Here is a 16,486-nt window from a genome sequence, read left to right as displayed (position 1 = left end):
CTTGGGCAGTGCCACTAGCAATGGGCACGACATTTCTGCTATCTTCTGCATATCCTTTTGTAGCGTAAAGCTACGCTGCGCGGGTCAAAGCAGAGTGTCGCGTGAGTGTGCCCCGCCCGTTATGCGCATGCGCGAGAGCCGCGTCTAATTGCGAAGAAGGAGAACGCTCGGTCACCCGCAGCTAATGCTTTCGCTACATATTCGGTTCAGCAGCGTTGAACCCTTCTAATTTTTTTGATCCTACATCATGCTGATAAGTTCCTGCACTAGTCTGTAGTTTCTTCGAGGGGATAGACAGCACTTAAGATTAGACTTTCATCCTTCAGCTTCTTTACTTCATTGCCTTGATTATTTTTTTACTTGAGCAATGCTGGAGTTTCAGTTTTAACATCTTGGCTACAGGCCCTGTATGGCTTTCCGATACCATTGAGAAGGTTCCTAGTGATTGGAACCTTTGGCGCACCACCCCATAATGCTTCAAGTATGCTTTTGCCTGACGTATGTCACGGACAAAGGGATTCAATGGTGACGTACCTGCTTGTTTTCACAGCAAAAGCATTAAAGCAACTTGTGTAGTTTTTTCAAGCGGACAAGTTTCCTAACTGTTCGCGGTAGTTCGCACTATCTGCTTCGCTTGCTGCTCTCGCTTTTTTCTCCACAGGTGATTCAAAATCCTGGGAGGATGTGCTATTTCACATGCACAGTGCATTTTTTTTTCACAATTAATAGACTCCAATTGCCTGTGGGCCATATTAAATTTATATTAGCAAAAAAATATTTATTATGCTCCACACTTCCCTAGCTTTGAAAACATTTGTTTACATTAAGCCCAGTGCAAGATGCATTGTACCCTCTGCCACTGGTGTGCTGCCATCGTTCCTGTGTTCACCTAAATTTGATAGTAAAACGTCGGGGCTGCATGGAAAGCAGAATGGAGCTTCACTTACACCCCTGTAACATACATATACCTATTGGAGGATGTATGGCTTCCATGACATCCGTGGGACCAACCTGAGCTTCACATGAAATTTACTAATCAAGCTTGATGGTGCGAGCAAAAAGACAAGCCAAAACGATGGGTGCCTCTTTCAAATGCCTGATGCAGGGTGACGCTAGACACACATGGGCCGTGCCTACACCTTGCAGGTGAAGTTTGTGAAGTTGCCGCTTATAATCGGCAGTTGCATGATGGTGCAGGCGCCGTTAAGACTAGCAGTTAGAGATCTGACCAGGCCCACAACAGGTGTTCTCTGCACATAGGCTGTCTCCGCCAGTTTTTTATGGCCATTTTTGCGAAAGGTCTAGATAGCTTCAATGAGCATGACAGTGCACCTCCCCCCCCCCCCCGTGTAGTGGTGGTGTGCGTTGGAAAAGAACGATTTTGAAAATGCGTGTTATGCTGTTCAACCCTTTCTGCATGTCGGAACTATTCAAAATTATCAGAATAAAATTGGCGTTCACTTCAAACAAGAAAAATGACTATTCACAAAAGCTTACACAGTCGCTCTGTACACATTTCAGTAAACCCTGACTGTACATGACTGTACATGGCACTATACAGTGCTGGAAACAAGTATTAAATTTGTATTTTTTTTGTCACGAAACAGGCTGGAAAACATTACTTTCATTCCAAGTTTTGCCATAGAGAAAGCCACATACATGTTCAAAAAGGTCACTAAAGTAAATACTTAAGTTGTCATGAGGTATACTGAGTTGTCATGTAGTCCCATCAGTCCTTTCACTAACGTAACAACTTGTTTCCAATTTTATTTTTCACACAGTACTCCTTCGGAGTATTCAAGAAGATTGGACGAAGCATTACCCTTAGGCTGACCTGTGGTTTTCATACATTTGACTTTACCATGAAATAACTTTCACAAGTTACCGATTCAAGATGGTTTTAGTAATACATGCACATCATTTAATGCAGTACTGAATTGCTATATAGAGTCTCAGTTACCATTATTAAATTGATGTAATGTGTAATGTGCACAAAACGTCACCTCACAACAAACAAAATGAGCCGCAGCCTCAAATGAAAATGGAAGGATGTTTGTACAGTGCACAGTTTGAAGGTTTATAACAGACGCAATGGTAACTGTTGGAATGTTCTCTGACGTAATGAATGCACAATGCGCGCACAATGTCACAAATGCCTACAGAACAAGGCATGGCCTAGTACGATGCAAGGTTTGCACAGAAATGAGTTGTGAAGATGTGGTAGCCAGTTTCAAAGTTTCCTCTGGTTGTAGTTCATTGCAGAAGCTATTGCCTAAAAAAAAGAAAGAAACACACTTATAGATATTTAAAGCATTACAAAAATTAAGGATGCCAAATCCTTCGTTACTAACTTTTTCTTTGAAAGGATGTGCAAGAGACATTGGTGCATATGAACTGCCACATGTGATTTACCTACATTTGTCGTGAACAGTTTGTAGCAGAATATTTTTCTCGTTTTTCAGCAGCCGACTGGTAACCATTACACGAAAGTTCAGTTCAAGTCGCACAGGCCAGAAAAAAAAATATAATCGGTGCTTCATTGTTTCAATTTACTATTTTTTATGGCAGCCTGTCCTAAGAGCGGGAATGACGACAAGCAAACAAGCAACTGTAATGTAGTTTCTTCATGGCCAGTGTGACTATTTCCCACTAGCGTCGTAGCCACCAATTTGGTGTTGAAACTGAGACAATATGAGAAGTTCGAATTCCCCATGGCAATTTATGTTTACTAGTGCCTCGTGCATCAGTAAGAACACACAATCAAATTTGATACATGTAGGAGAAAAGAAGGAAGCCAACAAGTTTGAGAGCAATTGAAGGAGATTGTTAAAAAAAAAACGAAAGCATTTGACAAACACAACATAACGTAAAAAAAGCCAACAGCGCATTGCACCCAAGTTGGTAGTAAATCCCTGTTCAGAATCTTGACACGAGCGTACCTGGCAATGTGGTCAGGTGCATTTCCAAGCTGACTGTGGCAGAGACTGCAGCCAGTGCACCCGCCGCCGGGCGTACAGGAGCCACACGAAACCGAGCACAATGCAGAGCACCATCTCTATGTTGTAACCATCTATCGTGGTCTCACAGGTGCCTCCCTGACTGGTGCATGTCTGCGAAAAGCGTGCACAGAACAATCTTTTTTTCTCTTCTCCAAATGTGGCTTCCCCTTAGACATAAGCATAAAAAAAATTAGAAACATGAACGCCTTGACAGAATAGAAGCAAAAACACAGGAAAATACTGCTTTGTTTTGTTTCTTTTGTTCCGTAGTTGTAAAAATTGAGTAATTCTGGGCAGGAGAGCTGAAAAAAAAAAGTGTATAACATGGCTAATATATTTCCTTTCACTTTCAAAAACTTTGCTCTCTTTTACTAACTTCACTTTTGCTAACTGAGATAGCAGGACAACTAGCATAGACAATGGGGTGCTGCAATTTCCCTACAGCTGCTGGGTTTGCAAAAACACCTGACAGCGGATGGGCAAGTGCCGCAGTTGACGCTGGCTGATTGCATCAATTATTTACCGGCTCTGAGCAACCCAGGCAGTTACTGTTGTTAAAATACTTCTCAAGCAAGATAGACCACAATATTATTACTACACTAAGCCAACACTAAAATACACGCATTTTAAATAGAGCATACTAAGTAGCTTCCTGAACAGTCAAACCAGTAGCAGCAAAATACTACACTCAGCTGAAATACAACCTGGATTGCAGTATTTATAACTTAATAATAAAACTTTGCTTTGGTTTGGTGGGGTTTAACGTCCCAAGGCAACTCAGGCTATGAGAGACGCCGTAGTGGAGGACTCCGGAAATTTCGACCACCTGAGGTGCTTTAACGTGCGCTGACACGGACTCCTTGCCTTTCGCCTCCATCGAAAAGCTGCCGCCGGGGCCGGGATTCGATCCCGCGTCCTTGGGAACAGTAGTCGAGCGTCGTAACCACTGCGCCACCCCGGCGGTGGAATAATAAAACTAACCTCACACAGTGGGATGATGGACAGCCTGACCTTCAAGAGATGCGTTGGTGCCCTGCAAGGCTGGCCTCTGTGCTCTTCCAAGGAACACTTGGAGGTGAGCTCCATTCAACCAGAGCTCATGAACTGTTCTCCTTCAGTCGCTGGGCAAGATGAATGTACTTTTACAATGTGTATTGCTGTTGTAATAACGTGTAGTTTTATTAACTAACCTCACACAGTGCGTATGACAACAAATTTCATAGTATGCTACATATAGAACACAAAAAATGAAGGTCATATGGCATGCCCATATGTTCGCTGAGATGATCATTTTCACCTGAGATGCTATTAGCCACCCTAAGTAAAACATCAAATGAAACCTACTGCTCCATGCATGACCTAGTAACTTGTTATTAGTACAACATCGTTAATTCGAAGTCATCGGGACCGCGAGAAATCTTCGAATTAAGCGCGGGTTTTCGAATTAACCGAACACGCCAAGAAATAAGACTTAGGCAAAAAAATTCGTTGCAGGAACGTGTTACCTTTATTCGGCATACTTTGAATTACTACTGAAAGTAATCAGAGATGTTGGTTTGCCGCGTCCGGTAGTTTGCGGCTCCTAAGGTCATGCTCTCGAGTTGGTCAAATAGACGAAACATCTCTGAACTTCCACCGCGGCACTCAACAAAACTGCGGATAACGTTCAGCGATCCGATAACTTCACCAAGAGCAGGTGCTCGGGGAGGCTCGTCGGTGTCGTCGTCGCTATCGTCGCTGTCATCGCGCATGTTTGTACCAGCAGTGATCTCACTCTCCAAGTCAGAGTAGCCAGTCTGCTATTCGCTCTCAATGTTGATATACTCGGCGAAGCCGACTGCGTTGGACTCATCCTCTGCGCAGAGCGCATTGATGCGGTCGCAATACTCTGCTCCTTCTTCGTCAAGAGTAGTAGTACATGGGTGGTCTGCATCGGCATCAACAGTGCTTTCACTGGAAAAACCAGCGTGTTCAAAACACCGCGCCTGATCAATGTGGGCTCCACTTGTTTCCAAGCGTACACCATCCCATACGGCATTTGACATCCGACGGACAACCGTCGGTGCGCCCGCTTCGGACGTTCGGACCTCCGTCGGTCATCCGTTTTTGTCCCGAAGTCACCTCTCGGACGTCCTACGGACCATCCGATGCAAGACCGCAGAACATGTACAGTTAATCCAGCGGACGTCCGAGCGCGGACATACGGACTATTTTCGGACGTTTCATAGTAGCATGCATACCTAGCAAATCCGCGTGGTTTCTACATGCATTTGTTTATAAAACGGTGGCAGGCCACTGTTTTTATTGAAAGAACCAGTCGCAAGTGAAATGAAAGTTTTATTTCACGATATGTACATACATCAAGAAGAACTTGCTTAGTCAGATGTGCTCTTGCGGGTTGAGCTGACCGTTCCGATGAATGCCTCGGCCACGATTTCGCCACAGCCCCAGAAGTGCCCCTTGAGTCCGAGTGTAGGCTCCTCACTGCAGCTAGAAAAAAATGCAGTTCAAAATACCACAATGAGAACTCGAAATTGTTTGGTCGCGCAAAACATTTGCACAGCGAATGACAATTATGGGATGAGATTACTACTACTACTACTACTATCTAAAAAGAAAAAAGCAGTGTCTCTGGGAGCAAACAGTAGGAACGTATGCGATTTTAACCAGAGCTGCGTTTTAACTGTTGCAACTTGTAACACTAAACGCGAATCGTGACATCTTTCTATCGGTTAATCCGCTCGCTTATTCGGCTGTTATATGCCAGATATGTACTTAACTGTATCGTTTTTAAGATCCGTTTCGGCAATTTACTTGCCTGATACGATTAGAATCAAGCTGAAACCTGTGCCTGCAGTATCGGCGGTCGGCGACCCAGATAACGAGGCTTGGCTGCTTATGGGTGGCCGCAGCAACGATGCTGCAGAAGGATTTCGAATGATTTGTGGTCGAATCAGGCAAGTACATAATCTAAACTGGTATTAAAAAAGACAGACGGTTGTATGCTATTCGTGTGCCGAATTTCAGCGTGAATAAGCGAGCGGTTTAACCGACAGAAGCATTTTGCGGTCCGTGTTGACCGTTGGAACACTCGTACCAAATGAACCACTCCCAAAACCAAAATTTGCGCTGTTAATTACTAGACAGATTAAAGAGCACTTAAAAAACACTGATGGGTGCATTAAAAGATGTTTACTTACCACGACACAGCTAGATGCACCGGATTTTGAATCGCACGCCGACGAGCAAAGTTACGGTGAGATCACGGCCACTCGTGTTGAGCGGCTAGTGGCTATGGCTGGCGTAGGCTTAGGCTGGCTTAGCCGAGACTTTGGCTGAACCGCCAGTAACGCATATGTGGCATGTTACCCCATTATGCCAAAATAAAACTTCCAGATAAAATGTTAATGTGTCACAAAAAATATTATGCAGTATTTTGTATTAAAACAATTTTTTAACAGCAGTTTATTAATATTATTTGTACACTTTGAGTCAAGACAAATCGAAGCCATTTATGATATGTAAACAAACGTGGCGGATAAAACGTCGATAATATATTCAATATACTAGTTATAGTGCGTTCGAAGCGCTGGCTCAATGCATGTGCGATTGAAGTTTATAAACTGAGGACGTTTCTTTGCGGTTAGTGACATCATAAATGTAGTAATTAGGATCAGAGCGCTGTGAGCGCGTCCAACGATCGAGTGGTGCGAAAAGGCCAGTGCACTGCTGAACAACGCAGAACTGCCCTGACAGCTTCTTAAATGGATAGCTTTTCGCGAGAAAACACGACTATTGATAACTTGATATAAATTGCAATGACTGGCAAGGACTATTGCTTTTTTACTGGTACACTGATGTTATAATGAGTGCGCTCAGGTCGGAATTCCCTTGGTAGCCCATTCCACTAATGAGTGCCCACCAGTGTCCACACATGAACTGATGAGCATGGGTTCGGTTGAGGTCTGTATCGAGAGACTATTTTTCTGAAATAATTGAATGTTGATCCGAGAAAGATGATCCCTCGTAAATCCTACGGACACCCCAATACGGATGTCCGTTTTCGGGTGTGTTTCGTTCCTAGCGGTTTATGTCCCAAATCCGTTTTCGGATGTGTTTCGTTCTTCCGGCGGTCGTCCCGCTCCGGCTCCGGACGTGTGGACTTTAACCGGACGTCCGACGGACATTATTGGCCGTGTGGGATGAGGCATATGGCTCCGAGGAGGTCGATGGAGTACTCCTTGCCATTGTCGTAGCAAAGGAGCATGCGCTTGAGCAGGTGGTACCGATAAATCTTCTTAGTGTGGTGAATGACGCCATGGTCCATCGGCTGAGAGATCGAAGTGGTGTTCGGAGGTAAAAATACCATCCTGATGGCCTGGAGAAGTGGGATGTCGCATTGTGCCGGGCAGTTGTCGACGACAAATAGGACATTCCTGCCCGTGGCCGCGAACTTGCGGTCAAGTTGCCGCACGTACTCTTCAAATATTGCACCTGTCATCCAGGCTTTCTTATTGTGCCTGTAGACGAGTTCATCCTTTGGCGGCAGCCGCGCATTTTTGAAGCAGCGAGGCTTCCCCGTCTTCCCGACGACCAGTAGCGGCAGCTTGTGTTTACCGCACATGTTTGCGCCGAACAGCACATTAATCCTGTCCTTGGCCTGTTTCCTACCCTTGATGGCGGTGTTCTTCACTGCGAATATTTTTGTTGGCAGCATCTTATAAAAAAGTGCAGCCTCGCCAAGGTTGTAAACGTCGTCTGCACCATACTCGCTAAGCAGCGGCGCCAATGTGTGGTTTCTCCAATCCTCGACAACGCTCTCGTTAGTGCTGCCGTTCTCACCACAGACGGTGAGAAAGGTTAAATTATTGCGTTCTTTAAAACGGCAAAACCATCCATTGCTGCACTTAAATTCCTCGTGCCCAAGTTGTAGAGCTAGGTCGTTGGCCTTCTCCCGCAGTAGCATTCCAACTGACGCACGGTGTAAGAATATTCGAAGTGTCTAAAGGTACGTCCGGCGTATCCATTCGATTCTCGTAAAGATACGGCGGACGTCGATATACAGACTCATGGCTATATGCACGTCGAACGTGGCCACATTCCGCTTGCTACGCGTGAATGGATCTTATCCTGTATGATATCAGCTAGCCGCGACTCTCGATGAGGTGCTACGAAGAGTGCATCCGCTCTAACATAGATCACGGTCTTCACTTAGGGTTGTGTACGGCAAGCATCGCTGTCACGCACATAGCTGCAGGCGATGCTACGTACTGCACCAGCTTCACCAGCTGGCATCGAGATACGCACATTCACGAGCAGCTTTCGCTTCGCACTAAACTATTACCTCGATCTGCCCGTAATGAAGGCGAGTTACTCCTAGCATTTACGCTGTCTTAGGTCCTGCATCGACCTCCGAAGATCTAGCGCCGGCACAACACACACACACCTCGCCGTGCAGAACATTCGGCAGTCCATATCTATGTGAAATGGCATGCTCGTTCCTCACATGCAGACCGAGGAAACAGGATGTTTCTAGCTAAATTCTTCGTTTAAATTCTACCTCAGAGCCGTGGCAGAAGACATGCCGAATCTACTAGAGGCCTGCGCTGCTACTGCGGCGAGCTGCACATCGACTCGTCGAGGCGAAGACCTACTGCACCGCACCGCAAGAGTGCACAACCGGAAAGCCGGAAGCGCGAATGATCCGAATTCCCTGTGAACAGCAATGTTCTTTGGTATTTAGGGGAAGTCTAGACTAAAGTGCTTAGCCTGCATCTTTTTCTTGTCGTTGAATTTTGCGTACATGTAGTTTAAACACCCGCATGCTCGAGGTTAGCATGAACCGACTGAACGGCCGCACAGCTTTGAAACGATCGGGATCGATATGCATGCATCGCCGGACTTGGGTACGCGGTAGAAAATGTGCGCTGCACATTTCGTTGCAGAAGCTGACTCTTGGAATTTTGCAGAGTGTGCCATGCAAGTGATCGTTGCTACAACCACGCATCCGTGTTCCAACGGCTGGCCCACCCCGAGGCGCATAAATGTTCAACCGCGGACGTATCAATGATCGAAGAGAGGACAGATTTTCACAGTATTGGGCGCGAAATCGATAGCTACCAGTGCTCAGTGTTAGAGAAATTCTGCCTTGATTATGCGCAATTCAGTGTTTCAGGTGTGGTCAGTAGCTGTAAGTTTGAACAGTTCGCCTGTCAAGTCAGCGGCGCCAGCGATGGACCGGCGGAGCGATTTTCCACGCTACACGGCTGTCTTGCTAGAAAGCCTACCTAGGCGGCGTTTGACATTCAGCTGCTTTTTGTGGGCCCCGTAATCGAAAGCAACGCCTTCAGAAATGCGTTAACTGTTCAAAAATGTATTCTCTACAACAGTTTCACTCCAGGCTGTCAAAGCAGGCGGACGTTGATAAAACAGTTGAGCACTCCAGTCTTTAGAAATCTGTAGAATCGCCTTCAGTTTGTAAAATTATTGGAATAGGTAACTTTCCGATCGCTGGGACATAGACCCTCATGACAGCGCTTTCACGTGAATAAGGACCACACCAGACCGAAAGCTTGTCTCATATAACATAGCTAACCAAGGTATACCTTACAGCATTGTGTTGATTTTTATGGTGCATAAGCGACTAATGCTGCCATGCACCAAGAACAAGGTTTAATGTATTTATTTGTGTGTAATGACTAAAATGTTCTTTAGGATGTAGCTTGTTTAGGAACATTTTAAGAAACCAAAAATGCAGGAAATTTGCACGTCTCTTCTAGGATTACAGTTCGGAAGAGCGTGTTGTCGGGCTAGTTGGTTCTGCATAGTATATAAGAGAAATGCGCAACAACTTAAACAGGACACTTATTCGCTTATTTATTTCCTAGGATCATGCTGGGATGGAAAGGGATCTGTTGCAAAATTGTACAAAATGTTTCCTCTTATTTTCCTGACTCTGGCGCACGTGTAAAATATGGTTTATTGTTAGTTCATCTCCACATTTCTTGCATATTGGTTTGTCCTCTTTCATAAGTATGAAGCTGTGTGTGAGGTATGGGTATGTGTTTTGTGAAGATGACCTAAAATGGCCTCCATGTTGTGTTTTTGATTACTGCATGATTTCCATTCCTTAATGACAGGTTTGACAAGTATAGTTTGTAGTTTATTTCAATGTTTCAAAAATCCTGCCATTTCACTCTCACTTTTCTTTGTACAAGCTTCTTGGTATCTTCATGCAGCATATTCACCCTCTGTAATTTATTATTGCGTCAAGGTAACCTGGTTATTTCTTTTCATCACCTTTCAAGACAACTGTCCCGATTTCATAAAGTGTAGGGTTTCTGAAGACAGGAACTCCTTGGAAGTCATAGAAATAAATGAGATCCACAATCATTAGCTATCTAGGGTATGCATATACATGTCCATCGCTCAGTGGAATGGTGTCAGTACGCTGTTAGAACAGGTCTTGTGGTAACAACAACCATTGTCTGAGGTGGTCCTTTAATGGGCATTGAATTTGCTATGTAACTACAGGTACTGATAGAACTCTTGATCATGTTATGTGATGATGCGATCCTTGCATGCATATAGGTATGCATTTCAGAATCTGCAGTGCACCACTTGACCATTTGCCACCAGTTTGTGTGAAAATGTATTTTTCATGCATGTTAACCAGTATTTAACAGATAACCCCTGTGCACAAGCCAAAAGTGCCACGAGCCAAATGTCACGAGGCCACACGACATGGCAGGAGCTCTTAAGTCAAGCTTACAAAGTTATATTTGAAATATGTTCTGGGACGTTTCAGCTCCAATTAAGAAAGGTTAATAACAGAGACATGAGATAACAGAGACATGAATTAAGGAATTAGTAATTATGTTTGTAGCAAAGGGCATGTAAATTAATGGGAATCCACAGTGGGATTTGCCGACTAGAACCATTAACGCTGGCACACCATACCCTTACAGGTGGAGATTAGGAGTCTCCCTAATTTTTTTTTTCTGCTCAAAGCTTGTCATTTCCTTCATTCTTCAGATGAGGAAGATGTGACAATGATAGCATCGAAAATTCCAGAAACCATCGTTAACAAGGATGCTGATTCCAACAGCGTAAAAAGGAATTTCAGAAAAGATGGGTGACTAGTAATGCTTGCAACAGTTGAAGCTAAGTGGAAAGGCATGATATTGAAATGCAACATATGCAGAGATATGTTGCGAGACGACCAGTCTGTGGTGTGCGACATCTGTCTCCGTTAGTTTCATCAAGTGATTGGCCAAAGCAGATGGGTCTTGTGGTTTTGTGATAAGTGCAGTGTAGTAGCATAGATGCAACCTTGCCCATTAATAATTGGAGTGGAGTAAGTGCATTGTTTTGTTTTTGTAAGATGTTCATGGTTTCCATGCAAACATTATGAGAATGTTTTTCCTAGAGAATGTTTGCTGAAATGTGAATATAATGTGCAATAAAACTAGTGTTTTCTTGCTATTTACTTTTCCTTGTATACATTAGTTCTGTGAAGAAAACCACAGGCTAGAAGGAAATGTAATGGCATGCATTTTTGTATTGTATTGTTTGCACGGGCAGCGCGAGTGCGCATGAGCAAGCAGATAATCTTGGGGGGCAGAAGAAAGATTGCTCCTCGCGGTACAGCAACTCACAGGAATACGCCTAGGCTGTTCCTGCAGGCACTGCTTCCATCGTCGTGTCGGCGATCTTCTTTCAGTCGTCTGCTGGCCCATGACGCTCGCCGGTTGCCCCGCGCCGGCCTCTCCGCCGGGGCAAAAAAGCCACGCGACTCGCTTCTGACGCGCTTATCTACCCTCGTCTGTCGCCGCTAACATCACGCCCCCCAAGATTATCTGCTTGCTCATGCGCACTCGCGCTGCCCGTGCAAACAATACAATACAAACAATATTGCGGAGCCCCACAATATAGAAACCATTTATCAAGACGCGCGAACATAGCGCACCCGCCAGTGCGCCTCATTGCCAATACTACCGACAACACAAACAGGGAGCTGAAAAAACATCATCTTAAATTCTCGATCCTGAATCTATCATTATAATACACATGAAACAGGCAAACTCACAGGCTCCGGACTTGAATGTCTTCGATGATTGCGTGCAAAACTGGACGCGAGCAGATGCAAGTTTCTTCTCGAACTCTTCGAGATCCTCATCGGATTAAAGAAAGCCGGTCCAGTTATCGTCGTGTTTCTTCAACTCCTTCAAATGTTCTTTCATTACGGTCTCCTGTGGGTCCTCGTTATCGCTGTCCATCATTTTGGGACTGCTTGCCTACGAGGACAAATAGCAGACGACACAGAGGCGCGCCCGCGCACGGAAAACGCAGCAGCAGCAGCAACATCACCGCCTCCACCGGTTTTTGTTTTTGTTGTTTTTTATTTCTGACTTGAGCCGATGAGGTGACGTCATGGCTCCGCCCATAAGATAGCGGAGTGTAAAGAATCTCTCCCCTAGAATATACTGGTTAGTGTGCCGAGGGCGCGCTCTCGCGTTGCCGCCGCGGTGATGCCTTCCCGCCGCCACCGCGGGGAGGCGCTACCAATAGCTAAGGTGCTATCACTCCGCGTTCGCGGCCTTGGCAGCATAGGCGGCATATAGGTCCGGATAGCGCGCTGCGCTTTTCACTGCGAAACCTGTCTCTTGACGGTTTTAGCGCACTTTTTGTCTAAAAACAGTCTTGGTGGAAGACAATCGTACCGTCCTAGAACTCTGCGGAGAAAATCATACGCTGAAATAGCGCTCGAGGAAGCGTTTTAACAAATACTGTCTGGTCCATGTCTGCTATATCTAACTGTTTTATTTATTCAGCTGAACCGGATAAGGTCTTAAGCAGAACACATATTGACTTCCTCATAATCAGCGATAGAAGAAATTTGAAACGACCACCTAAAGTTGACACGTTGGTTGCAATAGTTTGTTTTGATTAAACGATGGAGTCCGGGCCGGGTTCAATATATATTGCTATGAAATATTCCGATGACGATTTGATTTGATATGGAGCCACTCGATTGCGATCCACGCATCGCGATCGCGGATGTAGGGTATCGTAGGCATCTTCCTTCTGAGTGAGCGCTCAGTCAGCTCATATCCCAGGTGGTTGTCCCGAATTATATATGGATATATATTTTCAATCGTGATCTAACCCGGAACGGATCGACGACGACTGTTATTGTCCGTGTGACACAGGTATCAGAAAATACCCTTATATTTTACACTGTTCATTAATCCAACTTTGAATTTTATTTACTCTTCGGTCTTTTCTTATGGTCCATGGTATATCGCGATGGCGCAGTCAAGTGCTACGAACGTCAATACGGGCCTCATGCTTTCGGATAGATTACGTCGACGTTTCTGCAATTCAGTCACGCTTATTGCTAAGGTGATATATATCAGGTTAGTGACGTTTTATAGCGTCACATATATGCTACAGAAAAGAAGGGCGATCTTGCTTTTTCGTACCATATGGCACGCGCGCATGTTTTCAAAAATCGCATGCGACAATAAACACGAACAGTCTGAATATGACTTCAGTTTTTGTTCTTACTCTTTACTCATTTGTTTTATTACCAAGTCACCTAATTGTTGCTTCATACACAAAGGATTATTAGGCTGTGTGCTTTCTTTTGCAACTGAAAGAAAGGCAAGAAACAATTAAAAGTGGTGATTGTATCATTGATTCTTTTTTTTTTTTACAAAGTCTACAATACAGTAAAATTTGAGCAAAAAGGCGCAGCAACAATAAACAAGTAGAAATATAGAAATGCACCGCTAAAGGTTTTGGAGAAAGGCCGCACATATGACACCGCAATAATTTTAAAGTAGTATAATACCAATTTTTGGTGGCATTTGTTTTTCCCTTGCTAATGATGCGCTAGATATTCCTGTATAATTCTCCACGTGGTTTTTCGCTTACCACCGCTAAGTAATTTATAATTAATTTCACTTCACCAGTTTCAGCTTCGCGATTTCAGCAGCCGAGCTTTTGTTGTACGGTCACAATTGTCTAGGTCACGCGCGGGATTAAAAAAAAAGAAGCTTCAACCGCAGACTCACTTCTTAGCGCCTCATTTTGCGCTTTCAATAGAGCCACTTGCTTCTGCGCTCCATGCTAGTTTTCTCTTAGCTCTTCTCAGAGCGCGAGAAATGTTGCAGCATTCCTTCATTCTGCGCATCTTGTGTAAGCCTCAACCCCTTCAGAGTTGACGGTCAAGCGACACTTTTTCTGCAAAATACATTCCCATGAATGATATATGCTTCCTGAATCAGCTGGTTGCAGGCCACATCCGGAATAAAGACGTACCCTCCAGTGCACTCTGACTATATAGCTCTTCAGCTTTAGATATTGTTGTATTGTACGTGCTTGTTTTTTTTTTTCTTTCTTTTCCGAGAATACACTTTGGGGGGGGGGGGGGTAGCGTCCACAGAACTGCGTTCAGGCTTCAAGCTTCCAAAAGTTATTATTTTTTCTATGTACAAAGTGGCAGTTCTTTTTTTCCTTTTTTTTTCCTGCTCGATAACGCGCGTAGGCTACAGAGCCAGCAGATGCTTCGGTTAATTTGGTCCAAGTTGCAGGGATGTAAATTGAGTCAAACGGATCCTGAGGTTCAAAGCTGCACATCTGCTGCTGCGGGCATGAGTTCTCGCTCGGCTCTTCTGGTGCCGGCTCCTTGGAAGCATTGTCAAACATCCTTGACGGTCCGTGGCTGTCGTCTGCACCACTGGCATTCTGGCACTGCACTGCACTGCACTCACAGAGGTTCCTCAACTTCCTTTTCGATGTCTTCTTAGGCAGATGATGGTTCGGATAATGGTCGAATAGCGTTGGCGCGGTTTCGGGCTTAAGGCGTGCTCTATCTCTAGCGAGCTCGTTGACGATGCCATTCACCGTCACTTTGAACGTTCTCTCGATGTAGCTCTCTTTAAAATATTTTTCGCAGACAACACATGTTGAAGTCAACTTGCGGTCCTGTCTTTTAATCAGCCGCTTCCACTACGCAAGCTGCGCAGGGTCCGATGACACACCGAACATAGAAACCTAGTCCTGATTCGAACGGTAGCCGCTCCGACAGAGCTACACGAAACATATGTCTTTTCCCTGCCCTGATGCTTTATTTTAAACATCATTAGTCGTTGAAAATTTAATTCTCTCACATGAATGCAAGGAACGGAACGAATAAAACAAAAGAGCAGCGTAGACGTGTCCAAAGCGCTCGAACCACTGATGGCTCGGCCAGCGCAACTGCGGCAAATCAAGGGCGCGCCGGCGGCCGACGGCGTCGACGGCACCTTTATAGTAGAGTCCCTAGAAGTATTTGCTAGTCTGCCGTCCGAGCGGGGTTCCCTATGGAACCGGTTGGCCGCTTCCCGGATGAAAGCGCAGGGGGCGCTGTACGCATTCGGAGCGTGGTCGCGTACTGCGAATCTGCGCCGCGCTGATCCGTTGGTGCCGTGACAAGGCTCGTGCACCACGTGCACTTTTCGCTCGCGAGCCGGAATGCGCGCAAATTAGCTAGCATGTGTGCAAGTGTGCCTTTTTTTATGGATGTGTGATCGCGTCATGTCCAGAAAACGGGGTAAGCGTGATAGCACGTGTTTCTTGCCCGGGTGCGAGAGCGGGTAGCGCTCGTGCAAGGTGAAATGCTCTCTCTTCAGGACACCGAAAGACGCAGGGAAGAGGCAAGAGTGGGAGCGCAACATCAAGCGCGGCGGCAAAGCCAATAACATTGTTTATTGCCTCAGCTAGGGCATAAAGGAATATGTAAAACGAAAATTAAAAGGCGTAATAAACGGAAGAGAATAGGTTGGCTGTGTTCTAATAAAGTTCAAGATAGAACGATGATAAGGCCCTGCCGATATTGTCGGCTTCAGTGGCGGGCAAACCCACAAGGGGTGAATATCTACCTCATTATTTGTGAGTTGCAGACAGGAAATCCTGAACGTTGATATAAATATCGGTATATATAAATATCGGAGGATCCGGATCGGGGTTATTGCCCTCACATTACTGTAACACGAACAAGCTATAGTGTCGACGTTTGTGAGCGACACCTCAAACCCTGCTTTATTGAGCGACGTTTTAAGACAGGTAAAGGTAATTGAGATTCCCCGGGATGTTACGCAACTCACGAAGGATACCATCTCAATGCTCTTTTCTGACACTCCAAAATACTTGTTGAAACCCCTGCCTCTCAAGAGAAAGGATCACTTGTACGAGCAAAAACAGTCAGCAGGGAGACCTGCAGAGAAAGAAAAAAAACGCACTGATCCTGAAGCATCAGTGGAGCCAGTTGAAGAATACAGCGGTGGTGGATCGTGTGACGCGAGCCTGCCCCAGGAATGCAGAAAGCTGCATGCCACCGCCACTGGGGACAAATGTCGATATTTCTGATGTTGAGCATTAACATTCGCATAGCCACTCAAGCGAGGACGAATCTCCGGAGGCAATCTACGCAAATCGGCGAG

The 16,486-nt window shown here is 45.2% G+C and overlaps 1 protein-coding gene across 1 annotated transcript; it reads right to left on the bottom strand.

The window, feature by feature from the left end:
• Positions 1-1,440: 1,440 nt before the first annotated feature.
• LOC146194441 (acetyl-coenzyme A transporter 1-like) lies at positions 1,441-11,811 on the bottom strand. The gene is made up of 3 exons (XM_084597410.1): positions 11,657-11,811; positions 2,940-3,110; positions 1,441-2,272 (listed from the first exon to the last, which is right to left on the bottom strand). The coding sequence occupies exons 1-2, from the start codon at positions 11,735-11,737 to the stop codon at positions 2,952-2,954; spliced, it is 240 nt and encodes a 79-aa protein (XP_084453536.1). The 5' UTR covers positions 11,738-11,811; the 3' UTR covers positions 1,441-2,272; positions 2,940-2,951.
• Between the last annotated feature and the right edge of the window lie 4,675 nt (positions 11,812-16,486).

The sequence above is a fragment of the Amblyomma maculatum genome, chromosome 3, assembly GCF_055883805.1.
Source record: "Amblyomma maculatum isolate TAMU_Amacu chromosome 3, ASM5588380v1, whole genome shotgun sequence".
In the NCBI taxonomy this organism is placed as follows: Eukaryota; Metazoa; Arthropoda; class Arachnida; order Ixodida; family Ixodidae; genus Amblyomma; species Amblyomma maculatum.
This window is presented reverse-complemented; position numbering and strand designations above follow the sequence as displayed.